General features: G+C 40.6%; 5 protein-coding genes and 1 long non-coding RNA gene across 6 annotated transcripts; 3 read left to right on the top strand and 3 right to left on the bottom strand.

Moving 5' to 3' along the window:
• The first annotated feature begins 22 nt into the window (after window positions 1-22).
• LOC106091172 (zinc finger MYND domain-containing protein 10 homolog) lies at window positions 23-16,040 on the top strand. The gene is made up of 4 exons (XM_013257609.2): window positions 23-1,120; window positions 1,180-1,597; window positions 1,700-2,145; window positions 15,890-16,040. Exons 1-4 carry the CDS (start codon window positions 672-674, stop codon window positions 15,936-15,938), a joined length of 1,362 nt encoding a protein of 453 aa, XP_013113063.2. The 5' UTR covers window positions 23-671; the 3' UTR covers window positions 15,939-16,040.
• LOC106091173 (uncharacterized) lies at window positions 2,960-4,058 on the bottom strand. The gene is made up of 2 exons (XM_013257610.2): window positions 4,025-4,058; window positions 2,960-3,958 (listed from the first exon to the last, which is right to left on the bottom strand). Exons 1-2 carry the CDS (start codon window positions 4,041-4,043, stop codon window positions 3,495-3,497), a joined length of 483 nt encoding a protein of 160 aa, XP_013113064.1. The 5' UTR covers window positions 4,044-4,058; the 3' UTR covers window positions 2,960-3,494.
• Window positions 15,984-17,022, bottom strand: LOC106091174 (small ribosomal subunit protein eS12). Its single transcript, XM_013257611.2, has 4 exons — window positions 16,995-17,022; window positions 16,851-16,893; window positions 16,526-16,660; window positions 15,984-16,460 (listed from the first exon to the last, which is right to left on the bottom strand). The coding sequence occupies exons 2-4, from the start codon at window positions 16,865-16,867 to the stop codon at window positions 16,193-16,195; spliced, it is 420 nt and encodes a 139-aa protein (XP_013113065.1). The 5' UTR covers window positions 16,868-16,893; window positions 16,995-17,022; the 3' UTR covers window positions 15,984-16,192.
• Window positions 17,023-18,159: 1,137 nt separating this feature from the next.
• Window positions 18,160-19,204, bottom strand: LOC106091176 (SAGA-associated factor 11 homolog). Its single transcript, XM_013257614.2, has one exon. It carries the CDS (start codon window positions 19,187-19,189, stop codon window positions 18,416-18,418), a length of 774 nt encoding a protein of 257 aa, XP_013113068.2. The 5' UTR covers window positions 19,190-19,204; the 3' UTR covers window positions 18,160-18,415.
• Window positions 19,100-20,068, top strand: LOC106091177 (uncharacterized). The gene is made up of 2 exons (XM_013257615.2): window positions 19,100-19,561; window positions 19,641-20,068. Exons 1-2 carry the CDS (start codon window positions 19,461-19,463, stop codon window positions 20,011-20,013), a joined length of 474 nt encoding a protein of 157 aa, XP_013113069.1. The 5' UTR covers window positions 19,100-19,460; the 3' UTR covers window positions 20,014-20,068.
• Window positions 20,069-21,355: 1,287 nt separating this feature from the next.
• LOC131994025 (uncharacterized) lies at window positions 21,356-22,535 on the top strand. The gene is made up of 3 exons (XR_009396381.1): window positions 21,356-21,635; window positions 21,714-21,856; window positions 21,952-22,535. It is a non-coding gene; the product is annotated as an uncharacterized LOC131994025 (long non-coding RNA).
• Window positions 22,536-27,716: the final 5,181 nt, after the last annotated feature.

Below are 27,716 nucleotides of genomic sequence, written 5' to 3'. Positions count from 1 at the left end.
TGTAGTTTAACGAATAAACCATCAAAAAAGATGTCACAAATTTGCGATTTGTTGCTGTTAACACGGCTTTAAAGCTAGAAAGACCCGTCGGTCACTTTGACCAATATATGAATTTCATTTTGTTCGAAAATGTATTTACAATTTTATTAATTTGGTGTAATCTATACCCATTTTAAGCCACATTTTTAATCTACTCGCGAATGCCTTTTATTTGAGTTCCAAATTGACATGATCGTATAATATGCCTATTTGGGGATTTTTAGGGTCGGAGCGGCCCCTAGATACGTGGACCCAATTTTCTCTCATATTGTCCTGATCAAATTTTGGTTAGCGTTTTGGTGGTAAGGTGGAGGGTTCGCTCACCAAGCAGACCAACCTTTACAATCAATAAATATTTTGAAAAATGTATTGAAATTTTAGGAATATCGAGGTGTCATGCCCGATATAAAAAAACTTGCCCCGTAACACTACAAACGACACTTTTCTTTTCAGTTTCCCTTATTTTCAATATAGCAAACACTGTCCTTTGTGTAAAATTAGTTATAAAAACGAAACCATAGCAACGGTTATTATTTGTTTGCCATTCCAAAAAAGTTCTTCCAATTTTAATATTAAACTTCCATTATCTTTCGTATCACATTGGTCATAGTTGAGTATTTTTGTTTAAAATAATGACTAATTTCGTATTCCCCGAAGAGTTGAATTTCTTTGTGGAAAGCATCCGCCCATTCCAAATACGAGAAGTAGGCTCTGAAAAATGGTTAGATACTCATGAAATGATTATAAAACTCAGCCAACAAGCCGCCTTGGAGGCGGCAGCACATCGTGAAGAAGAAGTTAAAGAGATGCTAATATCTCGCGATAAATTGAAATTTTTAATCCATGAAGCTTACTGCATTTTCCTCTGGAAAACCAAAATTTTACCTCACCTTCTTGATATCGATCCCAATCCGCAGGCAACATTTCTAATATACACAGTTTTGTTTCACGAAGGTGCCGTTATAACTCTGCTAGATCTAGCTTTGTATCATTCCAGTGGATGCGAGGCTTTACAGAATTCAGTTTTAGATCTGATTGACTATTGTGCCCAAGGTGTGACCCAACTTATTGGATTGGTTAGGTGAGAGAAGAAGAATAATAAAGTAATGTGGAAAAACACATGATTTTCTTAATTTTCAGCATGGGTCATCATGAAAACGATTCCACTGTTGATGTAGATGAGGCCATACTTAGTGAATTGGAACGTCAAAAACGCGATTTGATCTACAAGATCGGTTTGCGCTGCATTTCCATACTTTATTTCTTGTCTGACAGTTTGAATGCATTGCCGTTAAGTGCTGGAAGGCGCATGATTGTTACCCATGACATAATCTGGTTAATGGCGGATTTGTTACATTTCCGCCCTTGGCAAAGACGATCTAAAAATGGTACGGAAAAGTTCATTGATGAAAAGTGGATGCTAGTGCAAGGCGAGGAATTGGGAAAAGTTGTCAAACATGAAGCTCAAACGTGGTTTTGTTTACGCCAATTGTTGTTTAATCGAGGTTTTATGGAATCCTATGAATTTAACGACGAAAGGCGCAAACATTTAAGCAAGGTACTCTGATGGAGATGGATGGCTTAAAGCTGCTCATTTATGGGAGCCTGCTTCCATTTCCATTTAAATTATCTAACTTATTTCATAAATATAATTTTCTAGACTTTGGGTCTAATGTACGAGCCCCTTTTGGACCAGTTGCCACCATTGATTGAACTCAAACAATACCTATGCCAGCTCACAGTTTCCAATGCTCAGCCCAATGGTATGGGTAATTCGAAAAAGACAACACTGGTTTTGGAAGAAGTTCCTGAAATCAAGGACAACCTTATTAGAGAAACTGAAAAATTCGGTGGATTTTTGGCCATTGCTCAGTTACAAGGGGAACTGTTCTTGTCAAGCGATAAGGACTATATACTAAATTTGGCTCAACGTTTAAATGTGGCCTATAATACTGATTTACTGGCAGAATTGGAAGAAAAAGTAACAAAGGCCGACATGGGAAAATCTTTAGAAGAGAAACCAAAAGCAAAACACTTGTGTGAAAATTGTTCGAACATCGCAGAAAAAAAGTGCTCCAAGTGCAAAACTATTTACTACTGTTCAAGGTAAGTACAAATTTTTGTAAAAACATTATAAGGCGATCAAATCATCCACTAAAAGCTAAAAAGAGGAATTTTTCTGAGTAGGGCGGCACCCCAGACACCTAGTGCCTAATAGCCATATCAGATTTTCTTCTTCTTCAAATGAGTCCCACACTGTCTCGATCGGTCTACATGGTCTTATGGAGGTGGGCGGCCTCAAAATATGTTCCCGAATTTGGAAGCCTAATTTTTGACTCCACTTCTCAATACCTCTAAATTGAATATCTTATTACCCTGATCGGACTACTTTTCCGTTTGGGGGCTTTTTGAAGATGAGGGCATCCCCAAAAGTACTTTGGTTCTAAGAACCTGTATTAAAACAAACCTTTGCTTACGTCACTATGAATAGACTATTAACAAGGGAGGCACTCCCATGGAAGCCGGTTGTACGTACCGCATTGAACACATGAAGTTCTTCATCGGCAAGGGCTGCCGCTTCAGCGTACAACACACTGTTACAACAACAAGGGAGAAGACAACTAATCTCCCAAGGTGAGATTCTTGGGGGTATAAGTATTGCCCAAGTTACAAAAATTGATCGAAGAACCTCCATATAAGATTCAGCCCGGCCGAACTTTACAGTTACTTACTTGGATAATTTGAAGTAAGTATTAAGGAATACTGCAGTTTTGGGGAATATTTATCTTTTTTCATACCCAGTAAGTAGTACTTAAATGGTAGTTTTTATGTGTGTTTTTTTCCTCAAACATTTGTGCCCTGAATATTCTAGACTAATGATCGTCTTTATCAAAGGAAGTCAAAGGAATAGAACAACAAGTGGTTTTGTCTAAATATGTATTCAATTATGTACAATTTTTTAAAGATATATTTAAACTTGCAGGATTTTAAATTACATTTCTGGGGTCCTAAACAATCTTCTATAGCAATAAATGTTTGTTTTATCATTTACTAAATATGGGATTTTATCTTTTCCTTATGTGTATGATTTAAAATTTAGTTCACGCTTGTCTGAATCTACTGTCAGCTTTATTTTGCATTTAGCATCGCAGTGTATGTTCGGAATAAGTGTTTTTCATGTAATCCTCTACACTATGTTGTACTAATCTAAAGTAATAATCCATAAAGTCATCTTTAGATAATGGAAACAATTTTCGCATGAAATGGCCTTTTTATGGAATCTTCCATTTTCTAGTGAAATGAGACTGCTTTTTGAAATGTTGGTATTTCCACACTCTCTGCTAGTTTTTTGTTTTAGAAAGAAAGACTACTCTTCTCTCTCTGGATAGCTCACAACACGCAAATCTTGCGTTTCTTCGTCATCCTTATACCATTTACACCACAACTGTGTTATTTCACTGCACATCCTCATTTCTGCGATTACTTAAATAGTTGTAGATTTGATTAAATAGCAGTAGCGATAAACATTCCTTAGCTTTTTCTATTGATGTCGCTTCGCAACGCTCCAAGGGTATGCAAGGATGTCGGTCTAGAAACTCATTTAGCCAGTCTTCATCGGCAGCGCCTTTTAATGACCATGACGATGGAATTACCTTTTGATTCTTGTAGGCAATGAGATATGCAAATTTCATCACATCACAGCGGCTAAGATCATACTTCAATTGTCCCAAAGTTTTTATGTATTCAGCTAAGAATACTTCTTCTTCGTTGCTAAAGACAGAATCCACTTTTTTTGTTGCATTGCTGCTGGTGGTGTTAGTGGCGGTGGTCTGTAAAACTTGTTTGCGTTTTTTGTAATGCCTCCACAGCGTTGTTTTTGCTACCATATGTTTTTTTGCAGCCGTTTCTATGGTCATGCCTTTTTCAATATCGAAAATAGCAGCATTTATGTTTTCTATATTCATAATAGGCCTTTTTATTATACCTGATTTATTTTTAGGCATAGTTTCTCTTGTGTTTTTGTTAGGAACTCACAAATGTCAAAACATCGTTGACATAAGACGCCATTTGCAAAGTTTTGGAGGTCTGCAGAAAATGCACTATTCACGCACCCTGTATCCTTGCAGTATAGCCCATATGTTCACTGAAACACACATACATATATCCCAATGTTGCCGTTAAAAACAGGTGGTTTTGAAATAGCTTTTTCTTTTGTTCAGTTTGAGGTGAAGTGGCAACTTTAGTAACGTTTTGAAGAATGTACGGTTTGCATTGATGATACATTTACATGTCCATATAGAGACGTACGTGAATGGGGTCCTCTAAGACCAAACGGCATATAAAACGGGCCTAGACAATATTCGTTGAGACACGGCAGCAGATGCGATAAATAGCTAATGGATGAATGCACTCTTTGGAGAACGACCGCCTCCCATTTTACCTGGTACCTGAAGAAATTGACATCCCCCGGCCAGAGTAGTTCTGGCTCAATTACGATCGGCAGATGCTGCCGCCTCAATTCCGACATGGCAAGGATTGATGGCAACGTGCAGCATGTATGTCTCGATTGTGACCAGGAACCACACTACACACGTCACCTGTTTAACTGCCCAGCCAGACCCACTCGTTCAGACCCAGATCCCTCTGAACGCACCCCATCTTAGTCATAGAATTCCTGGATCTTGATACTCACAATAATTTGCTAAAAGATCATATGTGATTTGTTTTAGAAGAGGCAAATCTGCGAATTATTGATTATTATTATTACTATTAGAGGCTCACGACTCCTGAGTCAGGATTCAACTCTGGGGATAAATTCTTGTCTTGTCTTGAAGGCCACCGTAGTGCAGAGGTTAGCATGTCCGCCGTTGACGCTACGTCTGGGTTCGAATCCTGGCGAGAACATCAAAAAAAAAAAATTTCAAATTTTCGCTCCTAATGCTGGCGACATTTGTGAGGTATTTTGCCATGTAAAAACTACCTCCAAAATAGGTGTCGCTCTGCGATACGCCGTTCGGACTCGGCTATAAAAAAGAGACCTCTTACCATTAAGCTTAACTTGAATCGGACAGCACTCATTGATATGTGAGAAGTTTGCCCCTGTTCCTTAATGGAATGTCCATGGGCAAATTTGCGTTACAAGTTTTAAGACATGGACGAACATATGAACGCTGCCCCGCACTTGACATGAAAATCGTTCCAATCATTCAACTTGACTAACCTAACAGCTTTGTCCCGATATAACGACGCAATGGCAAACCATTGGCCACCCCACGGAAATGCAGTGAAACCTGTATTTGGATACCAGAAATAGACTGTACTCATGGAGTATTATGTACTTGGGAGTCTTATTAAACAAGTCACTGAAATATTTGATTTTGGTGTATTGGCCACCCTACGGAAATGCAGTGAATCCTGTACTTGGATACCAGAAATAGACTGTACTCATGGAGTATTATGTACTTGGGAGTCTTATTAAACAAGTCACGGAAATATTTGATTTTGGTGTATTTTTTGATTCTATTTTACGTTGCTTTCCATGGTTTAATTGCTAACATAATGCCGAAGGCATTTCTGGCATTCACAAAACGGCAAAGTTCTGAATATTATGACCATATGTACGAAAAGTCCTGTATACATCCCTGGTTAGATCTGAAGTAGGATATGCAAAAATTGCTTAAGTTTTGCTTAAATTCATTCAACTTTAATGAACCAATTCCTTCTTATAAATTCCATTGTAAGTTACCCCATTTGCCACTTTTGTATAAACGAAGAATTTTTCGAAGCATATTATTTGTATGAAAATTATTTTTGGATTTATAGATTGTCCTTATCTAGGTAAATCAAATTTCAATTAATGCTTCTTGAGAAATATTGAGTTCTTTAATGTGCCTTGCCATAGAACTATGTCATGAATGAGCCAATTATAATAACCCTTAGGAAGTTTAATAAAATTAGTTTTATTTATGATATCGATTTCTCTTTTAACATTAATGAATATGAAAGGCTGTTAGAATTAATTTACTATTCAGCAATTATCTGCAAGGATTATAGCCCATAGACTGAATAAATAAACAAGAAGTCTAGCCCAAGAAACCCATGGTACGACCAAGAGTAACCCGGCACAGGATAACTATGAGCACCATACAGTTTGGAACTTTTAGCTCTGATCTGTGTTATCAGCTGAAAGCTACCGAGCTCGTCCACAGGTTGCGAGTAGTGGAACGTTGCATTTTGAATAGCTGCAAATGCAGTCCCGAAAATCGGTGGTATCAAACAAAGAGTCTCGAGTACCTATGATTCTGAGCATCATAGGTACTCGATAAGACAAGCTGTGTTATTGGCGCCTTAATATAACAAATGGCTATCATACTCCCTCATCAAACGAGCTTGCTCATCTATAGAAGCTTGTTGTGGATCACTCTCAAATATGTCCACTACTGCACCATCCAAATATGTGGTTACTACCGCAACAGACAACTGTGGCGAAATGCTACTGAGGGCAAGAAAGCGACAGACAGAGCAACCCCCAATCAGAATAGAACGGCATGTGAAGAAGAAGTTTCGGAAGAAAAGGCGAGAGGAGAAACGTCTATTCCGCAGAATGAAGAGGGAAATGGGAAGATGTGAGTGTGAGCGAATTGAGATATACAGGAGTCAGAGCGATGTCTGGAAATTTTACCTAAAAATCAAATATCAAACCGATAGATTTGGTGCAGCAAATCTTCCTAAAATGGCACAGAATGAAATCTGGAACTGATGCAGATAGTGTGCTTGGGATATGGAAAGAACATTTTTCCCATCTGCAAGTGTCCGGCAATGGCGACAAAGAACCAATCCCTGAAGATGGTATAACACTACTCAAAAGTCATTTTTGTCGGTGATTTTAACTGCGATTTATATGATGTATCGAAGTCTACCTTATTGCGATCTGTTTGTAGTAGGCTCGATTTATCTATTGTACATAATTCTAGACCGACCCATTATAGTTTTGCCCATGGATCATCATTTTTAATAGATTTTATGCTCGAAGGTGATAGCTCAATGACCTGTTACTCTAATCAAGTTCAGTGTCTATCCATTTCTCACCACGCACTTATATTTTCATCTTTTAATATCATTTTAGCGGCTTTTGGGGACATTTGATGCAGAACTTATCTGCCTTTGATTATACATCCTTCCTTAACATTTCTGATGTCGATGACTTGGGTGCTCGTATCACCTTGCTTTTTGATTATCTTTTTGCGTTCGTGCCTGTTGTTAGAAAAAGGATTCATGATGATGGCGGCGATTGGATGAAGTGCAGGAAGATTTTGTCTGCTCAGAATTTCAGTTTTATCCTATAGTGCATATTAAGAGCATCGTACTCCTGCGAATTGGAGGACTTTTTATAAATATGGGAACAAGGCCAAATCCGTTATATGAAAGGAAAAAAATAGATATTATTCTGAACGATTTGGTAGTTTAGATTTCAAGGGTTTTTGGCGTGTTCTTAAGGGTTCTGATTGTTTTGGCGATGACAGCATAGTGTATGATGGTGATTTCGACTCGAGCTAACCGACCTATTCATATTGATTTTGAATCGTTTCCCGATATTAGGGATTCAGTTTCCTTTCTTTGGGTAAATATAAACGATGTTGCGGTAGCTTTATTCTTATCAAGTTTCTTAAACTTTTAGTTCCTATACTTCTGATTTGATTTTGCATTTATTTAATTCTATTTTACGTATAGTACCAATTCCTAAGTCTTTTATTATTCGTGGTCCTGATGATCTTTCTAAAGTTTTCGAACATATTCTTAAAGACCAGATAATGTTGGGTGCTGGGCATAAAATTGTTGATTTCCAATATGCGTTTCGATTAGGTCACAGCACAACATCTATGCTGCTTCATCTTACTGAGTCAATACGGAATGGCTTGAATAATGGGATCGGTTTTAGGATCTCTTCTGTTTATACTCTACATTAATGATTTTTCTGAACTCTGAACGATATATATCTTCTTTTTAGTGTGGATCGTGGTTTTAGCAATATTTTGGAGACGAATATTAATGCTTCTATAGGATGAATCTTGTTATGTTCTAGCCTTAACTCGCTTTCTATCAACCCCTCGAAAACAAAGGCGTTACAGTTTAAATCCCAGACGCAATCTGGATTTGATATTTTTGTGGCGAATTCTAGAGTAAATTTTGTTGATAGGATTAAATGTTTGGGGATAGTGATTGATAAAGACCTTAATTTCGGTTGTCATATTCACTCTCTCCACTCTCGTGTTTATGGTATTTTGCGTCGGTTGTATTCGTCAGCTATTTATTTCCCTTCGTGGGTGAATATCAGACTTGCTCATGCTCTGTTAATGCCTCAGCTTTTATATGGCTGTGAGATAACGTCTGGAACGTTTGACTATAATCTTCTAAAACTGAAACGGGTGATGAATGCAGTAGCTAGATTTGTATGTAATGTACGTGTTCGTGACCACATTTAAGGGTATGTCAAAACCCTGACCGTTTTATTAATCTAGTGGAACAACGGTAACACTGCGTAGATACTTTAATTTTTCTCGCTCGAGTAGGAGTACTCAGATAAACTTGCCCCGTATATTTAGGTCTGTTTTCGAAAGATCATTCTGTATTCTTGTGACCAGGTTAGAATGTATTGCCCGCCGAGCTAAGAATCTTTTCACATTGAATAATGTTTTTCGCATAAAACTTATAACTTCTATTCTACAGATCAAACTTAGTGTTGTTGCTTGAATCTTTTTGTATTGCTAACATGAGACTTGTTCAAAAATCCAACAATTTAGATTTTCGCATTATCTTGTTAAGGCTGGGGAGCCAATTAAAATGAATTAGGCTAAGAATCTTACACCTTTTGGTAACTGTGAAGTACGTAACTTTTTAATGTTTATTTAGGAGTGTATATCGTTGTAATACGTTTTTTTGGGCGAGGAGGCGTATGTATTACAATTAAGAATTAAATAAATAAATATTTAGTAGTGGCAGTCACCCGACTGAAGAACAACAAGGCAACAGCATCCGATGAGTTGCCAGCTTAATTATTTAAGACCGTAGACGACACGCTGATAAGACGTATACATCAGCGCATCTGCGCGATCTGGCTAGAAGAACGCATAACCGGTACTTGGAACTTCAGCATACTATGTCACGTACACAAGACAGGAGACATCACAGAACGCGCCAACTAAAGAGGAGTAAATCTCCTCACCATCACATACAAGATACTATTGAGGGTACTTTGTGAAAGATTAAAATCTAAAGTCAATTAGATAATCAATATTATGCATTAAATTAAATATCATGCATTTTAACTCCAAAACTTAAATTTAAATCCTTCGTTAACCAAAATTTTTGACATCAAATGTATTGTTGAGGATAGTTTTTTAGATATTGTTGGTATATCTGAAACCTGGCTAAAGCTGTCCAACCCGTCTGGATAGGTGAATGTTTCTGGGTTTGTTGTTTGTAAGAACGATCGCCCTGATAGAAAAGGAGGGGGTGTGGCCTTGCTTATTTCAAAGAAATTGAAATACATGGTCGTTTACTCGGGGTCGAATTATGGAGCGCTTCAGGAGGTATTTTAGTAAGTGTAGCTTACCTACCGAATGGCAATTGCGATTCTTTCGAACATGAAATATCCGACCTTCTTGTTCGATACAGGAATATTGTCATAATGGGCGATTTCAACAGCAATCTTTTTGATCCCTCCATCGCTGCTACCATAAGGAAGTTCTGCAACAGAATTCGAGTGTCTGTTTTCCATAGCAGCTGCCCGTCTCGTTTTTATGTTTTCCATCAATATGCTTAGTTGATTGACTTCTTTTTGCTGTCACAACGACAAAATGCCCTAATATATTGTATATATCTCTCTCAACATCTCCGCGGGGAGAAATGATAAATTTTATGAGTTTTTTGATTACAACAGATTCAGTGAACCAGAGTTGCTTGAAAAGGTGGCTTCAGCTTGGCTTGAACGAACGTTTTCGACTACTGATGTTAATGGTCAACTTGAGTTATTAGAGTGCGGCTTAGATAGGATTCATTCCGTTTTTAAGAAGAAGATGTTTGTGAAACAACACGATTCGGAAAATTGGATCAAGTGTCCTGAGATCAGGTTTCAGCAGTCAATGGCGGATTTGGCATATAAAGGTTTTCTTAGAGATAGAAGCGATGATAACTGGAGAACATACTGCAAAGTGAGGAACCGCGCCAAGAGAGTGTAAAGAAGGATTAGGAAGAATGTACATCGTGCACTGTTTGATAGTTGTAGTACTTCTAAGGGTTTGTGGAAAGTTATTTAGAGATAATGGACTTCTCAAGACCAGTTACTACTAGCATCTCTCCTGGTACTCAATGAGATGAACCGTTCATTTGTAGATAATAAATTGGATGTACAAGACGATGTGTCGAAATTTCTGCGTTTCGCTGCTAATGACGGCTTTTCTTTTAGCAGCATTACTCCCGATGAATTGTTTGATGCTTTTATGTCAGTTAAATCTAATGTCGCTGGGTGTGACGGGTTCCCGATGAAGTCTTTAAAGAAAATTTTCCCATTTATTTCCGATTTTCTTCTTTTTTTGGTTAATAACATAACCATTTCCTTCACATTTCCAAACAGCTGGAAGATTGCTAGGATTAACCCTATAAGGGAAAAGAGTAGCACTGGTAATGTATCGGAATATAGACCTATAGCGTTACTGCCGGTGCTTTCGAAGGTAGTGGAACATGTTTTGAAGAAGCAGCTTGTAACCTTCATTGACCGCAGTTCGCTTTTACATGGAAGGGTAGAGGGACGTCCATGTTGCTTTACGGTCTTACCGATAAAATTCGCTTGCTCTCCTTGGATCTAGAGAAGACCTTCTATCGGGTGGATTGTCCCTTCCTGATTAAGAAGCTGTCCACAGTTTGCGGTCTTGGTAAAAGCGCTTGTAAACTTTTATTTTCCTATTTGGTTGATAGAAAGCAATTTCTTCAAATAGGTGATATAGCTTCATCTACGCTGCCGGTTAAAGCGGAGATGGGGATGGGGTACCTAAAACCTATCAAACATATATTTAGACCAATCACGACAATATGGGACTCAAATAAAAGGTATTTAGGATAAGAAAACGTTTGTCGAACCAAGTGCTAGGGGGACCACCCCAACCCCCAAAACACCCCTAGATTGGACATATTTAACTACCATGGCAATATGGGACTCAAATGAAAGGTATTTGCGAGTAGAATACGAATCTGATATCCAAATATGGGACCACTTTTCTGGGGGTCCACCCCTTCCCCAAAACACCCCCCAAACAGGACTTATTTACTGACCATGGAAATATCCAAAAACATCCCCCCAAAGGGACATATTTACGACCATAGGAATATGAGGCTCAAATGAAATGTCTTTGGGAGTAAAGCACGAATCTGATATCAATATTTGGGAAAAGTGTCTATGGGGCCAGCCCACCCCCACAACACCACCCAAATAGTATGTATTTTATGACTATTGCAATATGAGGCTCAAATAAGATGGTTTTAAAGTGGAACAAATCCAATATATACTTTTAAGGCCATCCCCCAAAACACCCCCAGCCGGTCATGTTTGCCGACTACGGAAATATGGAGCTCAAATTAAAGGTATGTGGGAGTAGACCACGAATCGGATATCAACATTAGGGGCCAACTGTCTAGCGGCACCGGTTTAGGCAAGCTGTGGTCTACTGTTAAGTCACTCTCGAACCCCGGTAGATGAGATGACAGGACCTTAGTTACTTTTGGCGACGTAAGCGTGACTGATCCGAAGAGATACGCCAGGTTGTTATGACGGTCCTCGTGGCACTGAACCTATCGAAAGCATTCGAACCGGTCAGGCAAGCCAAACTATTTGAGGACATCGCTAACACGTCCCTCCAGCCAGGTCTGAAACGCTGGGTCGCGAAATATTTATGTGGTCGCGAATTATTTGTGTGGAACTCCCTGCCTTGGGGAACTCCCTGTTTCACTCTACGGTGCTTCGACTTATTATCCCTAAATTCCACAAATGACTGGCCACCACACAAATAATTCGCGACCACACAAATATTTCGCGACCCACTCGGCAACTAGCAAATCCGAGGTGACAGTTCACTGAAGGGGCGATTGTTGTACTCTCTGAAGCCAGCCCAATCGGCCTTCTTCTGATTGATAAACGTCTGCGCTCAGAGGTTATAAATCGGGTGGTCGGTGGATGGTGAGAATAATGTAGAGGTGTTCTGATTCCAAATAAATGAAGGATACGTCAGGGGAGAAATGAAGGAGATCAGGGGATGCAATGGAAATGTCTGGCGAGCTGCTACACCTCCTCATAATAATCTTAGTGAGGGCATCCTCTTTTACCGTGCAAAATGTGGAGCCTTCAATTAGCTCTGCCAAAGCTATGACCCGCTGGTCGTTACCTAGGGCAGAATGCTATGGAGTGTGATGCGCATTAAAGTCCCCTAGAACCAGGCCAGATAGTATGTTTGGCTTGTAAGCCTGGCCGTTAGTTGAGACACAGGTACCAACTGGCGGTATGTACACGTTGCTATCCCTCTGCATTCCATGTAGGGGTCACTAGCGCCAGGCGCAGGCGAGATGGGTCTATACTGCACAGAATGGTGCACCTCCATTCCTTGAGCGATTCTTACGTAGGACACTGTATCCGTGACAACTGTGCAAGCTGCAGGTGTTGGTCAACTTTGACTCCTGGATCGCTGTAACCGATATGTTCTACCGACTCATAAAATCCAAAATTTCGTCGATCTTTCCAAGGAGATTGTTGCAATTCAATTGCAAAAATGATACACTTTCTTGCACTGGCCTGACAATATTGGGGCTGGAATGCTGCAGTTGTGTATATTGCTGTCCGGGAGAGGTCGGTGGTCATATAGTCCGACGACGAGGTGACGACGCTTGTGACCCACTGCTGTCTATGTTCGCACAGCACCTAGCAACATTTTCAGTGTGACCATTCTCCCGTAGTGATGTAAGGCCAGAGCAAGATCGGACATGTACCCACTCCGGTTACACCTCACCGAAAACCGATGTTGGAGGCGGTTCTGACAAATCGAACAGAACCAGGTCCGGGGTTCTTTTCAATCCCGGCACGGACCAGAAGCGTGCGGAGAAGGCACTTCGGGATGTGCCTCTCCCATGACGAAAAAAGGACGAACACGTACACTGAGGCGGCAGCCCTTGCCGATGAAGGATTCCATCGGGTCAATCCGGTGCGTACAACCGGCTGCCATGGGATTACTTAGTTGTTGTTGTTGTTGTGGCAGTTTATTGTGTTCTATCTTTCGTCTGCTTGATTCTGTTGAGTGTCAAGACCCAGGAACTCTGCGACTAAGATCGGGTGCGTCCACAGGGATCTGGGTCTGAGTCGAGTGGGTCTGGCCGGGCAGTTAAACAGGTGACGTGTATCGTGCGGTCCCTGGTTACTATCGGGACATACATCTTGCACGTCGGCATCAATCCTAGCTCTGTGAGAATTGGGGCGGCTGGATCTGCCGGAACGTAATTGAGCCAGAACCACTCTGGTTTGCCGGGGGAGATCGATTTCTTGGGGTGCAATGGGTGGCGGTCGTTCTCCAAGGACTACATTCACCCGGTAGCCAATTACCGTGTCTGCATGAATGTTGTTCAGACCCGCTTGATGTGCTGCTTGATCTAGAGGTTCTCTCTTGTAGCGCTGAACCTCACGCTCTAGATCGTGTAGATCTACCTTTAGGATTCTGGGCGGTGGGTATCTATCCACAAGATGATGATTTGGATGGTTTCTACGATAACAGCCCAAAAGGTATTGTTTAGACAGCATGTAGTTATGTCTTCGCACTGGTAGGATCTTTGTCTCCTGATGGAGGTGGTCCACATGAGAACTGAGGAGACAGCCCGTCGCAGTTCGGAGGGCGGCATTCTGACAGATCTGAATATTATTCCACTGCGTGTCACAAAGTTGACGAGACCACACTGGCGCTGCATAAATTACCACAGACCGGCCAATTTCATTTTTATGTGGTCAACAAGATTTCTTTGTCTACACCCCAAGTGCTGCCAGCAAGTGACTTGAGGACCTTGTTTCTACTTTTGACTTTATTGCAGATTGCTGTGGCATGTGAGGAGAATGTGTAAGAGCTGTCAAATGTGACGCCAAGTATTTTGGGACACTTGATGGTCGGAATCATTTCTCCATCGACAACCACAGTCAGCTCAGTATTCACCTCACGCGTATTTGTAGTGAACAGTGTGGCTGAAGATTTGGTGGCGGATATCTTCAGATGTCTTGCAGCGAAATATGAGGCAAGCTCGTTGAGGTAGACGTTCAACCTATCGCAGATGTCATCAATTGGTGGGGGCCTGATGCCATGATCGTACAATCGTCCGCATATGATACGATCTCTATGCCGTCTGGAGGGGGTGGATTGGAGGATAGGTAGAGGTTAAACAGTGCCGGAGATATCACCCCACCTTGGGGAACTCCCTGTTTCACTCTACGGTGTTTCGACTTCTTATCTCTAAATTCCACAAATGACTGGCGACCACACAGATAATTCGTGACCCATCGTTTCAGCCCTGGCTGGAGGGACGTGTTGACGATGTCCTAAAATAATTTGGCATGGCTGACCGTGTCGAATGCCTTCGATAGGTCCAGTGCCACAAAGACCGTCCTATAACATGGCCTGGGCTGATTGAAGCCACGGCAAATGTGTGCGGTGATTTCATGCAAAGCAGTTGTTGTGCTATGCAGTCTTCAAAATCCTTGTTGATGCTAGGCAAATGGAAATTTTCTGAGGCTAGGGAGGAGTAATGCCTCAAGCGTCTTTGCCACTGTTGAAAGGATATCGGTCTGTACGACTCCGCCAAACTCAGGTCTTTTCCAGGCTTCAGTAGCGGAATCACTCTGCCCATTTTCCAGACATCGGGAACTATAAGAGTGTTCAATGACAGGTTAAAGACAGTGGTAAGGTACTCAACTCCAGGTCAATCCAGTTTCTTTAACGCCTTAGATGATTTGGCGTCACGGATGACATTCGTAACTTCGCCCACGGTAAATTGTGATGGATGTTCATCGGCTCGGAGACCACGAATACGGCGAATGGCTACCAGTGCGAAGACATAACTACATGCTGTCTAAGCAATACCTTTTGGGCTGTTATCGCAGAAATAATCCAAATCATCATCTTGTGGATAGATACCCACCGACCAGAAGCCTTGAGGTAGATCTACACGATCTAGAGCGCGAGGTTCAGCGCTACAAGAAAGAACCTCTAGATCAAGCGGCATATCAAGCGGGTCTGAACAACATTCATGCAGACACGGTAGCAGACGCGTTAATTGGCTACCGGGTGAATGTAGTCCTTGGAGAACGACCGCCACCCATTGCACCCGAAGAAATCGACCTCCCTCGGCAAGCCAGAGTAGTTCTGGCTCAATTACGTTCCGGCAGATGCAGCCGCCTCAATTCCCACAGAGCTAGGATTGATGCCGACGTGCAAGATGTATGTCCCGATTGTAACCAGGGACCGCACGATACACGTCACCTGTTTAACTGCCCGGCCAGACCCACTCGACTCAGACCCAGATAACTGTGGACGCACCCCATCTTAGTCGCGGAGTTCCTGGGTCTTGAAACTCAACAGAATCAAACTGCTACAACAACAACATGACATGAGTGCTTTATACATATGCATATATACATAGCTCATGTAGGGCATAAAAACTAGTTGATTAACAATATCATACCTTGTTACTTGGTAGAAAGTTGCATATTCAGTTATCAGGTATATTTTTAAACATACCAAATTTTTAATTTCATTCTCTTTCCCATTTACAGAGAATGTCAACTGGATGATTGGCCAAACCATAAGTCTGCTTGCACTTAAATATAATCTTGGAATATCAACGAGATGGTTATTACACACAAGAAGTTTATCTTAAGCTTTTTTTTCATTTTTTTATTATTAAAAACGTCTCAACACATCAAACATGTTGTTTCACCTTTAAAACTATAGTTGTTTGTATTTAGCCACTATATTTTTGTAATTTTGGTTGATGGTTTTTGAAAAAGACAAAAACAAGTAGCATCGTTATCATCAACTGTATGAACCCCATCACAGAACTAAACCAAGGCGACAGTTTAGCTATTTTGTCTGAGGTGCTCCTTGACGACATCCAAAGCTTGGGTTTCCTCACCAAAGTCCTTGATGACAACAACGGAACAACCGCAAACCTTTCGGGGCTTGCCCTCCTTGTCGATCTTGCACAAACCTGACCATTCGCCCAGTTTTTTGTGGGAATCTACACGGATCAAAGGAATTTGATGTTCGTGGCAGAGGGCAGTAACGAGCTTCTTGTAGTTGGGTTCGTCAAAAGACTCAGCCAAGATACACAAAACAGCTTGACGCCTGAAAGAAAATATGTAGTCTGGAGTGAAGACAATGCACATGGAATTAAACATCTAAAAACTTACTTGTCCAAAGCTTTGCAAGCTTGGTGAATACCGTGGACAAGACCATCAGCAATAAGGGATTTCTTCAAGACTTCTTGCAAAGCTTGATTAATGTCCATGGCACCACCAACGGCGGGAGCAGCAGAAGGAACATCTCTGATAAACAAAAAAAAAAACAAGTACTTGTTAATGAATCGTTATTAAAAATATAAACATATGCTGGTCATTATGCGATTTGAGGTGATTTTATGCAATTGGCCATATATTTATTTCATATTCTTGCCATTGTTTACTTTCCACCACTTCCTCATATTGCATACGAACAATATTATCTCTTAAAACTTACACGTCAACGTCAGCCATTTTTTAATGTATTTGTCGTCCTTGCACTGTAATTACAAAAGGATTTATTTATTAATTCACTGATGCTCATTGAAAATTATATTATTTTCGCCGAATTCAAGCCAAAAAAATTTCTTTGCTTTCCTACCTTTTTGACAACCGGAAAGAAAGAGAGGTTTTTTTTGCGGCCAACTTCATATTGTTTTTTTTCACATTTTCGTTGAGGTTTGACATATAGCTGTATACATATCAAAGCTGAATGCTATGAGTCACTACGTGCCAACATTATTCGGTAAGGTTGGTGGCATAGCTAGCAAAACTGATTGAATTTAAATTTGGCAGTACAATATGAATTTTAAGGCTAGTATGCCTTAAAATTCATTTTATTTTTGAATGCTTAATGAGTTTTCAAGGAATAGTAGCCTTTTTGATGTTAGTGAACATATAACAAGTTACATAGTTATGCCTGTATTAACAAAACTTAAAGTAGCTTTGAAGTAGGCTTATTTGACAGATTTCCTTTATACAACTGTCAAACAAAACTGATTTAAGTTTTGTGAATGAATACCTGTGTTAGTTATTAGTTTGGCGTAACAAACGACGAATGTATATGGGTCACTAACCAAACTGGGCCCGATTCGCTGCGCCTACTTTCACTTTCTTATAGCTTTTATTTTGTCCCTATAGTGTGATGTCCTGTACATAAGACAGTTTTGGTATTAGGGGCGCTCCCTGGGTTCTTGGGCCTAATTTACCATATTCGAATTTTTCTCCAATATATTTCATATGGTACCCATATTGTCCCAATCGGTCGACTTAAAGTTTTGGGTGGTGTTTTCGGGTTAAGGGCGAAGGTCCTCCTTCCGATATCAAAAAATTATATAGGTGAGCAAGCTCGTTCTGGTCCTTAGGACCAATCGCCGTTGCAACGTATTGGTCATTGGTATTTAAAGGCGCCAATAACTCGCCATGTCATAATAAGCATCATACGCAATCTTTATTTAAGCAAGAGTCGGTGCCGCCCGTGTCATAATGAGCATCATAGGCATTCTTTATTTAAGCAAGAGTCGGTGCCGCCCGACCCCTCATAAAATAATCCACTCGATACCGCTGATTATCTGCGACTGCAGTTGCAGCTACTCCGTGTGCAGCATTCCACTGTCCGCAACGATAAAGACCGCGCAGTGGTTTAAAATTGTCTACACTTTCTAAAAACAAATTGGTCTCTATACTGACGAGACTCCCCGCTATACTACTACATACTAACTATGAAAGCAAAGTTAAGTTTTAAAAGCTCATATATCCTTATCTCATTTGTTTGCAATCTATATTATATTTCCATTTCTTAATATTAGTTTATGTATAGGTATGAATGTATATATATAAAAATTTAAATGAATACATCATTTACAAAACTAGACATATAATAATGATAATACATTCTCATAAATAGAACTAAAACGTAATTAAATGAATTTTACTTCTACAGCAGAACTATCGACTAAATTTTTTATGCATTTATAGGAGAGTAATTAAGTCGAGTCGAAAAGGACAAGTCGTCGACTCAGCTCAAAATGTTTTGCCATTATTCTTCTTGGAACCATTGTTGCGAGAATTTTGGCTGGACTTTTTGCGACGCTTTTCGGATGACCAATCAATGTCATCTTCATCATCACTGCCGGCATTGTTTGTTTGCAAGTAGGTAGACGATGATGATGAACTTGCACTATTACTCTCCTTGGTTGCCAGACGACGGCTAGCTATTCGCGACGAAATGCGACCCATACCCATGCACTTTTCCAAGTGAGGGGCAAAGCGAGCTGCCGACACTGGCCTATCACAGTTGGGGCATGTGCAGTCCATAGGTTTCTTGGCAGTCGAAATGCCGAAAATATCAAAATTTGGCATATCAACAATACGAAAAGAAGATTCTGCGTCATTCTCATTCACACCTTCTAATGCTGTCAAATTACCAGTCTTGCGTAAATGATGGATTTCCAGAAAAACACCAACGACAGCATCGTCCAGTAGAGATTGATACAAATAATTTGCAGCCTCATCAAGAGATTTGGGGTCTTTTACAACATCTCGATAGGATTTGAGAATGGTAGCTGTTGAGGCATTCTGTGAGTTAGACTTTTCGATAGCAGGAACTTTGGACGTTGAAGATGTTGTATTTGTGGATTTCGATCCAGCATTATTACTATTCGCTGCGCCGGTGGACATCTCAACAATAAAACTGGGATGGATGTGTGTGTCTGTATGTGTTGTAATTGAAGGTTGACAGTTGACGGCAGCTGGTCCAACCTCAAAGACCTTTGCGTGACGTATGGCGGCGAACATAAAATACAGCGTACAGTCATATGTAGATTAACAAAACAAAACAAATTTCTAACAAATTTGCAACCTGCTAGAAAAACTTTGACTTTATTAAAGTAAAAAGTTTCAATTAAAATTTCGAATTTACTCAACGGTTTTATTGTTAAAAACATTGTTGCAGCAGTGACATCTCAACGCATTTTGTTTGGCTAATTATCGCAAACGCATTCAATTAAGTTCGTTACCCGCATTGACATTTTTTGGTTTATTTTCAATAATCAAATAGAATAATAAAATGCTTATTAACGAAAAAGAAGAAAATTATAAACGTTTTGTGGAAAAATTAATAAGGCGATGTCAGGAGATACAAATAGAAAACGAAAGATGTGTACTGAGGCAAGTTCAATATTTATGGCCTTCAATTTCATGTTCTATATCTATTTACTGATCTATGCCGTCCTACTACTTCCTTTAGAATAAACAATGTAAAGAAAATTATAAGGAGACGTGTTCGAGATGTGGAGATTTTAAAGGTTCGATTAGATAGACACAACGATGCTTGGAGGAGTCTACCTATGGTAGCCCCACATCCCAAGCGTAAGATTGAGCAGAAAAGAGGGCCAAAACCAAAGAATAAGGATAATAATGCCGAGACAGGTAGTAATAAGGAGAAGAAGCCTAGAAAGCAGCGTGTAAAGAAATCCAGTAGCGATGATAAACTTCTACTGGGAGGAAGCACAGTGGCAGCGGTTGATGTGCAAGACATGTTGTATCAAGAGAGTCAAGCCCAACAGCTTTTAATGATGCAGCAAAGGCAAATAAACCTTAAAAATGATCTACTATCATAAGTTTTTAGTTGATAACATAATACATTCATGTTTAGGAGTACTTTATTGAATTTAATTTTTGTGAAATTGTGCCTTTGATCTTTTAAAACGTTTGTTGTTCTAACAGAGTGTTGTACAATGAGGCGGCAGCCCTTGCCGATGAAGGACTTCATCGGGTAAATCCGGTATGTACGACCGGCTGCCATGTACAATGAGGCGGTAGCCCTTGCCGATGAAGGACTTCATCGGGCCAATCCGGTACGTACAACCGGTTGCCATGGAATTGTTTTAAAACGGTCGCCTGGTTTAGCATTAAGAAATCCACTTGGATTGTTGCGCAATATTGCCAATGCAATGGCCCACGAACTTTCCATTAACGAATGGGGGGGGGGGCAAACTTCTTACCGCTGAGTGTTGTCCGATTCAGTTGTAAAGCTCTTTTTTGATATCAGCGTACGCCGACCTACATCAACAATCCCATGGCAGACGGTTGTACGTACCGGATTGACCCAATAGAGTTCTTCACCGGCAAGGGATGCCGATTCAGTGTATAACTCACTGCTACAACAACAAAAACAACAAGAAGAATTTGTGTAAAATTTGAAGCGATAAGCTTTATTTGAGAACTATGTATGTGCGAAGTTTAGTTCAGATTAGAGTGACATTCTTTTTCTAAGCAGATTTAGTCTTATTTTAGTCCACAGCAGCGACAGACCAGGCCTCTGATGGCAATCGAACCCAAGACCTTTGGACCGGTAATCAGAGCACCCAACCAACTCGATCAACATTTCAAGGTTATACAAACACATGTCGTGGACCCAAGGGTCCACGTTGCCGTTGGAGTGAGGAGTCGGACTGGCGGGCGCTGGTCGCTGGCATTCGAGCACCGGCTTTTGGCTCAGTCTTTGGGGCGCGGTTCTTTGCCAATCCAACCCTCTGGCAAGGTGACAAAAAAAACAAAATAAACAACCAGCTGTCGGTGGTACGAAACGGACGACAATAGAACATTAACAAAACACCCACTGGAACGAACTGGAGGACATTACGGCTGTGGAATTGCCTGGCGCCTAAAATCCTTCATGGCGCCTCAGGACTTTGCCCAACCCAACCATGGCACCCCTCGTCCTGTAATATTAAGGGTACCCCGTAATCCATCACCTGTCTATCTTTGCCGCTGCTCGGTCACTTACCCCATATTCCGATGCTTTAGCCTTCCATCATCCTTTAGAAATCACCAAGGCAAGTATTTTTGATAATCATTCTTGTACAGATTTCAGTATTTTATTGAGTAAGTAAAAGAATATTCACATGGTAAATAATGTAAAAAAAAACAAGTAATCAAAAAGGCAAAATTCAATTACAAAAAAAACAAGATTTAGAATATAAAGAATCGTTTTCAAGCAAACATGAAATATATTAGATTTTGAAGGCAAACGTTAACACTGCTTCTACACATTGCCATTCACAAAGACAATATTAACAATCTTGAAATTTTTCTCTATTTTCAGAAGAATGGGTCGGTCGCCTCGTCAGCTCTAGATGGATGACCAAGAATCGCCAAAACGGTACTGCGGCCTTGATGCTGGCCTCTGCGGCCAATAAGGTCTCTTCAAGTTCTCGTCGGTCCGTCCGTCTGGTTTTCGGTGAGTATTGTCAAGTTTTAAGTGTATTTGTCGCAGTCTGTTTTTCTTGTCTAAAAAAGTATTCTATGTTTCTTTTAGGGTCTTTTTTTTTGTTGTGCTACCTTTTTAGCACCGTAGGACCAACATCGGCTGATTGGAGGACGAAAATGTCCTTTAACTGCGTTGCTACCTAACCTAACCATGAGCTCATGTTTGGTTATAGCCTGTAACCCAAACAACGGGTGAGTAAAAAAAAAGCACTAATGTTGCCCCTACCTAATCTATTTCGATTGTATACTTTAATACAAAAAAAAACCTTTTTTAAACAAAAATAAAGCAGTCCAAGGGTCGAACGTCAGTAAAGCAGTTTGGTTTGCTAGTCTGGAGAAACTAAAAAGAGTACCTTAGGAACGCTGGGGAATGCAACAGCGTCTGGATCCCTCGCTGGTGGATGGTGTGCGTTGCGGATGTGGCGGTGACCAGTGTGGCGGTGACCAGGGTGTCGGTAGCCGATGTGGCGGTTGTTGATGCAGCGGTTGGTGATGGAAGCCTTCTTCTTTGTGCGGCAGTGGAGGTGGAGGAGGCGTGGATTTTGATTTTTATGTTTTTGACTTTTAGTTTTGAAATGTCCACTTGTTTATTTTAATTTTAATTTCTATTTCTTTTCAGGTTTTTAATATATTCCTTTTTTCAGGTATTTAACGTTCATTTCATTTCAGATTTCTGACAAAGTTTTTCTTCTCTTTTTTTTTTTACGTTACCATTTCAATTGGCTCTTTATGTATCGTCTCTTCACTTTTCAGGCATTTCAAATTTTCTATTTCTTTTTTTTTTTTTTAAAAAAACTGTCCTTTTTATTTTGTTTAAATCCGTTTTTTTCACATTCATATGAATTTAAATAAAACACATTTACCAAATTTATTTCTGGTCTTTTCTTTTACGTATTTTTCTTGTTGATCACTCCACCTCCGTACGCTGCCAAGTCCCAATCGAAAAAGAAAGAAGCTTCCTTGGGTCACCGGCCGGCTTGGCTTGGATTCGCCTCCATCATCAAATTTGACTTCCAGCGGGCACCAACAAAACATATGGTGGTAGCCATAATTGTCAATTGGTGTCAGCTGGCTGTCTCTTTCGTTGACAGAGGCGAATTAAAACCATCAGATGGCGCTGGCGGTCTTCTATCCGCTAACAGATGTCGCTAGGGTCGCACATTAGGCCGCACACTACAAACCAAACCATCCTTTGAACATCACTGTTAAAGGATGGGAGGGAGAAAAATAACAATTTCTCTCAGTGTATTCCATGCCATAAAGTGTATATGCTCCTTACGCCAAACCTATCTCACTGTGTGTAGGTCCCATTAATAATGTGTAAGTCTTCCTCAACTAGTATACCTTGAGTTAACCATTTTTATACCTTACGGATATACCTTCATCAAATTAATTGGAAGCAATTGCAGCAGACGGACGACGCGGGAAATAATTTTCACCAACAAAGCAAAAAAAAAAAGGTAAGTATTGTAAAAAAAATGTGTTAAATCAAAAGCTAGTAATAAAAAAAAATGATTGTTCAGTGTCCCGAAGTGCGTGCCCAACATTATAGAAATAAATAACAAGAAAATTGTGACCGGCGGGCCAAAGTGTTTGTGTGTGTGTGCCAATGAACGGCAAAGTAAAAAAACAAAAACTACGCCTTTTACAACGTACTGGCCCACAAAATAAATAAAATGAAAAGAAATCATCAATGCCACATGCCCCTTGTCGCCAGTGGTAGTGAAAATATAAAAAAAAACAATGCAAAAATAATTAAATGTGCTCTGAGCCCTGTGTGTGTGATTGAAAGAAACAAACCGGCAAACACAATCACCGGCGTCGGCGTATATCTGATTTCATGAATGAAATGGTGAAAAAACAATATTCCAAATGAAACGCCTTGCAAATCGGAAAAAAAAAATTTAAAAAAAAGGTAAAGTGAAAATAATTGCGGTTCGAATGGTGAAATAAAAAAGAATCCTAACCACAATTTAAAAAAACTCCAACCAACGTGGTAAAAGAAACGGTTCATTATGTGACAGTGTGCGTGATTCCATGAATATGAGTGCGTGTGTTATAATGAAATCACATGATCGTACGGTACCCCTGCCATTGTGTGTAAGCCACTCAATTCATGAATGGTGGTGGGGGTACTAAGAAGTGACTCAATGACTTTCAAACCAAATGTCCTCAAAAATTTTCGGTGGCCATAACGAAAAAGGTGAAGTGACGTTATTGTGATTGAATTTAAAGTGTCATGGTTCTACACAAAAGAAAATGGTCTTGATATAAAAACTCAAAAGTGAACTTAGTTCGGCAAAGTTACCAAAAGAAAATTAATAAGAAGGGAAATTATGGAAAATAACTCAATGAGGAAAATTACAAAAATGCACGAAAAATGTGAAAAAACCAAATTCTGCCAAGAAAATGAAAAAAACAAAAAAAAATTAAGAATTTTGTGTGAAAATTTGAAAAAAAAAAAGAAAAGAAATAATAATAAAAATAAGGAAAACGGAACAAAGAAAAATAAATTTCTCTGAAAACGGAGCGATATTAATATAGCCGAAAACAAAATTTTAAATAGAAATGCAGAACAAAAAAGTTTTTGTCTTTTCCTTAAGCTGGCAAAAAAAACAAGCAAAAAAACTTATGAAAAACTAAAATAAAATTGCGTGTTCTATTCGAAAAACAAAAAAATCAGGGCCAATAGGAGGGAATTTTAAAATATCAGAAAATCTTAAAAAACACTAAAGTGAAAAAGAAATTTATCCAAAAAAAATCCTTCAAACAAAACAAACCACTTTCATAACTAATTTGATCTTTTCTTCTTGTCCATCTTTCCAGGAAACCCACGTCATGGGCCTGCGAACTCGCAACGGCTGCCTCGCTTGAGAGCATGAGCCATGCCATTTGTGGTCTAACGCTGTGATGTGCCCAAGATAAACGAACTGGTAAGTATCAAATAGATGGTGCACCTTGGTGTATCCTCTATGACTTCTCCTAGCCGCCTCTCATCACTCACCACGGCATCCCTCGCCCCATGTCCAAGATGCCATAGCGATAGAAAGACGGGTCGACCCGACATACACCGAGGTCGTCAAGAGGCTCTACCGTGGTTGAGTGATCTCCTGGGGCCGGCATCGAGAGATGACAATCTCTCGTCCGGACAAAACGCCTTCCGCCGCAACTCGCGTTCCATGTCCAAGATGCCATAGTGATAGAAAGACGGGTCACCCATTGCGAGGTTGACAGCGAGCTCTCCGGCGGTCGAGGCACCCCAGAGGTTGGCAGAGAGAAGTAGCACGAATCAGCGCGTAATCTTGCGCACATCACACCACGGGACCCCTCTTGGCGGTTCAGCACTCGCGAGAGCGTAAGACCACGAGTCCACTCCAACAACCTCACCTGGACCATACGGGTAAGTCCATGGTAAGTATTAACACCCTTTTACAGCGCCACCCTAAATCAAAAATTGCAAATATACACCCCATTGCACAATTTGTGCACTCGCCCAAGGATGTAAGCCCATGGCTTGGAAATATACGCACACTTGTATATTTGCCCACTACTGCCTTGAACACACACACACACCCACCATTCGAGATGAACCTGAGGTATAATATGGGCACGAGGCAAAAATCATTCGGACCTCTGCAACGATCACCACTTAAGTTAAGTATAAATCATAAAATACAATTCAAATCTAAATTCTCTTCTAATTCATTTAGGTCATCTTATGCTACAGTTTACCACAAGACGACGGCTGTTCTACAGCTTGTTCCTTACTGCTATAGAGATCCCTGGGACTTAATTCCTCTGCTATCTATCACAGGTGAGTATGTAATTCAATTCATATCTATCATATCTTAACCTATTTCCCCATAGGGTACAACTAAAACTAACTAAACCTACATTAGACCATGGCTTAATATTGGAAACTCCCAGCTACGGAAATGGAATTTCAGGTGAGTGATTTAATGCTTGTGTGAGCTGTCAACCGAAAATTTGCCTCTATTGGCCAAAGAATTTCACTCTTTTTTACATGTGGCTCAGAAGGAACCCCTTGACCATTTGTGAGTGTTAGAGTGTGAAAATGTGTCGTTGCCATTATTGTTTCAAGTCTCTTGCGTGATAGACCCCTATCGGTTTGCCGTTTAGGTTTTCGATTTCGTATAGACTACGGCCTATTGCCCGCACAATCCTGCACTTCAAATACTTCTGGCACAGCTTGGCATTTATGTTTTTCCCAAAATCGCTAAGTTGATGGTTGCGATGAAATACTTCCTGGCCTGGATAAAATTTTACCTCTCGCGCGCGGGTATTGTATTTTGTAGACCGCTCTTTGTAACTTTTTTCGAGATTCTTTCGAATTTCTTCTCTGACTAACTCCAAATGAGTAGCTTTGGGCAAAGCGTTAAATTCTGGGTCCCTCATTGAAGACAATTGCTTAGCCAAGCGATAGACACTTCCATGTGTCACCATATTCGTGCCAAAAAGCGCGAAATAAGGCGTCATTCCAATTGACGAGTGCACAGATGAACGCAAAGCACACTCTATAGCTGATAGGTTTTGGTCCCATTCCCTCTGGTCGCCATCCAAATAAGACCTAATAGCCGCCAAAATCGACTGGTTTACCCTTTCGGATGCGTTCGCCTGCGGCGAGTACAGTCCAGTCTTATAATGAATTACTCCATGCACGTCTAAGAAGTTGGAAAAATCTTTCCCCACGAACTGTTTTCCATTGTCCGACATGACAATTTCTGGAACTCCAAATTTGTGAAACACCTCACCGGTCAAAAACTTAATTACGTTTCTCGAGGTGGCCTTGGACATGGGCTTCCACAGCACGAATTTAGTGACGTGATCAAGGACTATAAAAATGTATGAATTACCGGCCTTCGACCGGACGTACGGCCCTAGGAAGTCTACATAAATCTTCTGAAAAGGTTTGTCTATTTTGTACTCTGGTCCCATAGGCTGTTGCATATTTTGATAATTGGGCTTAGCCCCTTTACAGATCTCACACCTCTTTATGAAATCACGGACCTGTGCACTCATGTTTGGCCAGTAGTACAGCTCTCGTAACCTTTTCAGAGTTCTATGGAAACCTCCATGTGCCGCCGTAGTCGGTTCATGTGCCTTGGCTATGGTGTTTGTCGTCAACCGTGATGGAACCCATAGCTTCCAAACATAATCCTCGCATGGCTTGTCCACAGTCACAGGGATTGTCCTTTTGTAGATGAGGCCGTCCTTAACCATCAGGTCTGGCAATGATTCTCCGTTGTCGGAGATAGTTTTTATTTTGTCCAAATACTCGTCATCTTTGAACTCGTCTGCGTCGAGATCCACAAGGCTGGCAAATTCTTCGCATAGCTCCTCCAAATCCAATCGCGATAGAGTGTCTGGCACCACGTTCTGGCTTCCTTTGCGGTGTTCTATGCCGAAGTTGTGACCCTGGAGCAACAAGCTCCATCTAGCCAATCTCCCACCGAGCTCTCTGTTGGACATTAGCCACTTCAACGAAGAGTGGTCCGTAATCACAGTAAATGGCATTAGCTCAATGTAGGGTCGGAACTTCTTTATGGCCATCACCACAGCCAGACACTCACGCTCGGTCACAGAGTAATTCTTTTGCGCCGGTGTTAATTTCTGGGACATGAAGGCAATCGGGTGCTCGCCTCCATCTTCGTCCTTCTGAAAGAGAACTCCCCCAATTCCCACATCCGATGCGTCACACTGGACGAAAAACGGCTTGGCAAAATCAGGATGTCGTAAAACGGGACTTTGGGTGAGTGCGTCCTTCAATTTCCGGAAGGCCACCCTGGCTTCCTCACCGAACGCAAAAGTCTTACTCTTTTTGAGCGTTTGGAATATCGGTGCTGCTATTGTCGCATAGTCCGGGATGAATCGGCGATACCATCCGGTCATGCCAGTGAATCTCCTGACCTGCCTCACAGTTTTGGGGTAGTCACACTCCAGTATGGCGGACACTTTCTCGGGGTCTGGCTTCAATTTTCCTTCCCCGACAATGTAGCCCAAATATCTGAGCTCCCGAAAGCAAAATTTCGAT

The sequence above is a fragment of the Stomoxys calcitrans genome, chromosome 1 (genome assembly GCF_963082655.1).
Source record: "Stomoxys calcitrans chromosome 1, idStoCalc2.1, whole genome shotgun sequence".
In the NCBI taxonomy this organism is placed as follows: Eukaryota; Metazoa; Arthropoda; class Insecta; order Diptera; family Muscidae; genus Stomoxys; species Stomoxys calcitrans.
This window is presented reverse-complemented; position numbering and strand designations above follow the sequence as displayed.

Excerpts from the sequence above, each read along its gene's own strand:
- LOC106091172 (XM_013257609.2), top strand. The coding sequence starts at position 672 with ATGACTAATTTCGTATTCCCCGAAGAGTTGAATTTCTTTGTGGAAAGC. Across the intron at positions 1,121-1,179 it reads CAACTTATTGGATTGGTTAG|CATGGGTCATCATGAAAACG; the intron begins GTGAGAGAAGAA and ends CTTAATTTTCAG. Across the intron at positions 2,146-15,889 it reads ACTATTTACTACTGTTCAAG|AGAATGTCAACTGGATGATT; the intron begins GTAAGTACAAAT and ends TCCCATTTACAG.
- LOC106091174 (XM_013257611.2), bottom strand. Across the intron at positions 16,461-16,525 it reads GCTTGCAAAGCTTTGGACAA|GCGTCAAGCTGTTTTGTGTA; the intron begins GTAAGTTTTTAG and ends ATTTTCTTTCAG.
- LOC106091176 (XM_013257614.2), bottom strand. The coding sequence starts at position 19,189 with ATGTTCGCCGCCATACGTCACGCAAAGGTCTTTGAGGTTGGACCAGCT.
- LOC106091177 (XM_013257615.2), top strand. The coding sequence starts at position 19,461 with ATGCTTATTAACGAAAAAGAAGAAAATTATAAACGTTTTGTGGAAAAA. Across the intron at positions 19,562-19,640 it reads AACGAAAGATGTGTACTGAG|AATAAACAATGTAAAGAAAA; the intron begins GCAAGTTCAATA and ends TACTTCCTTTAG.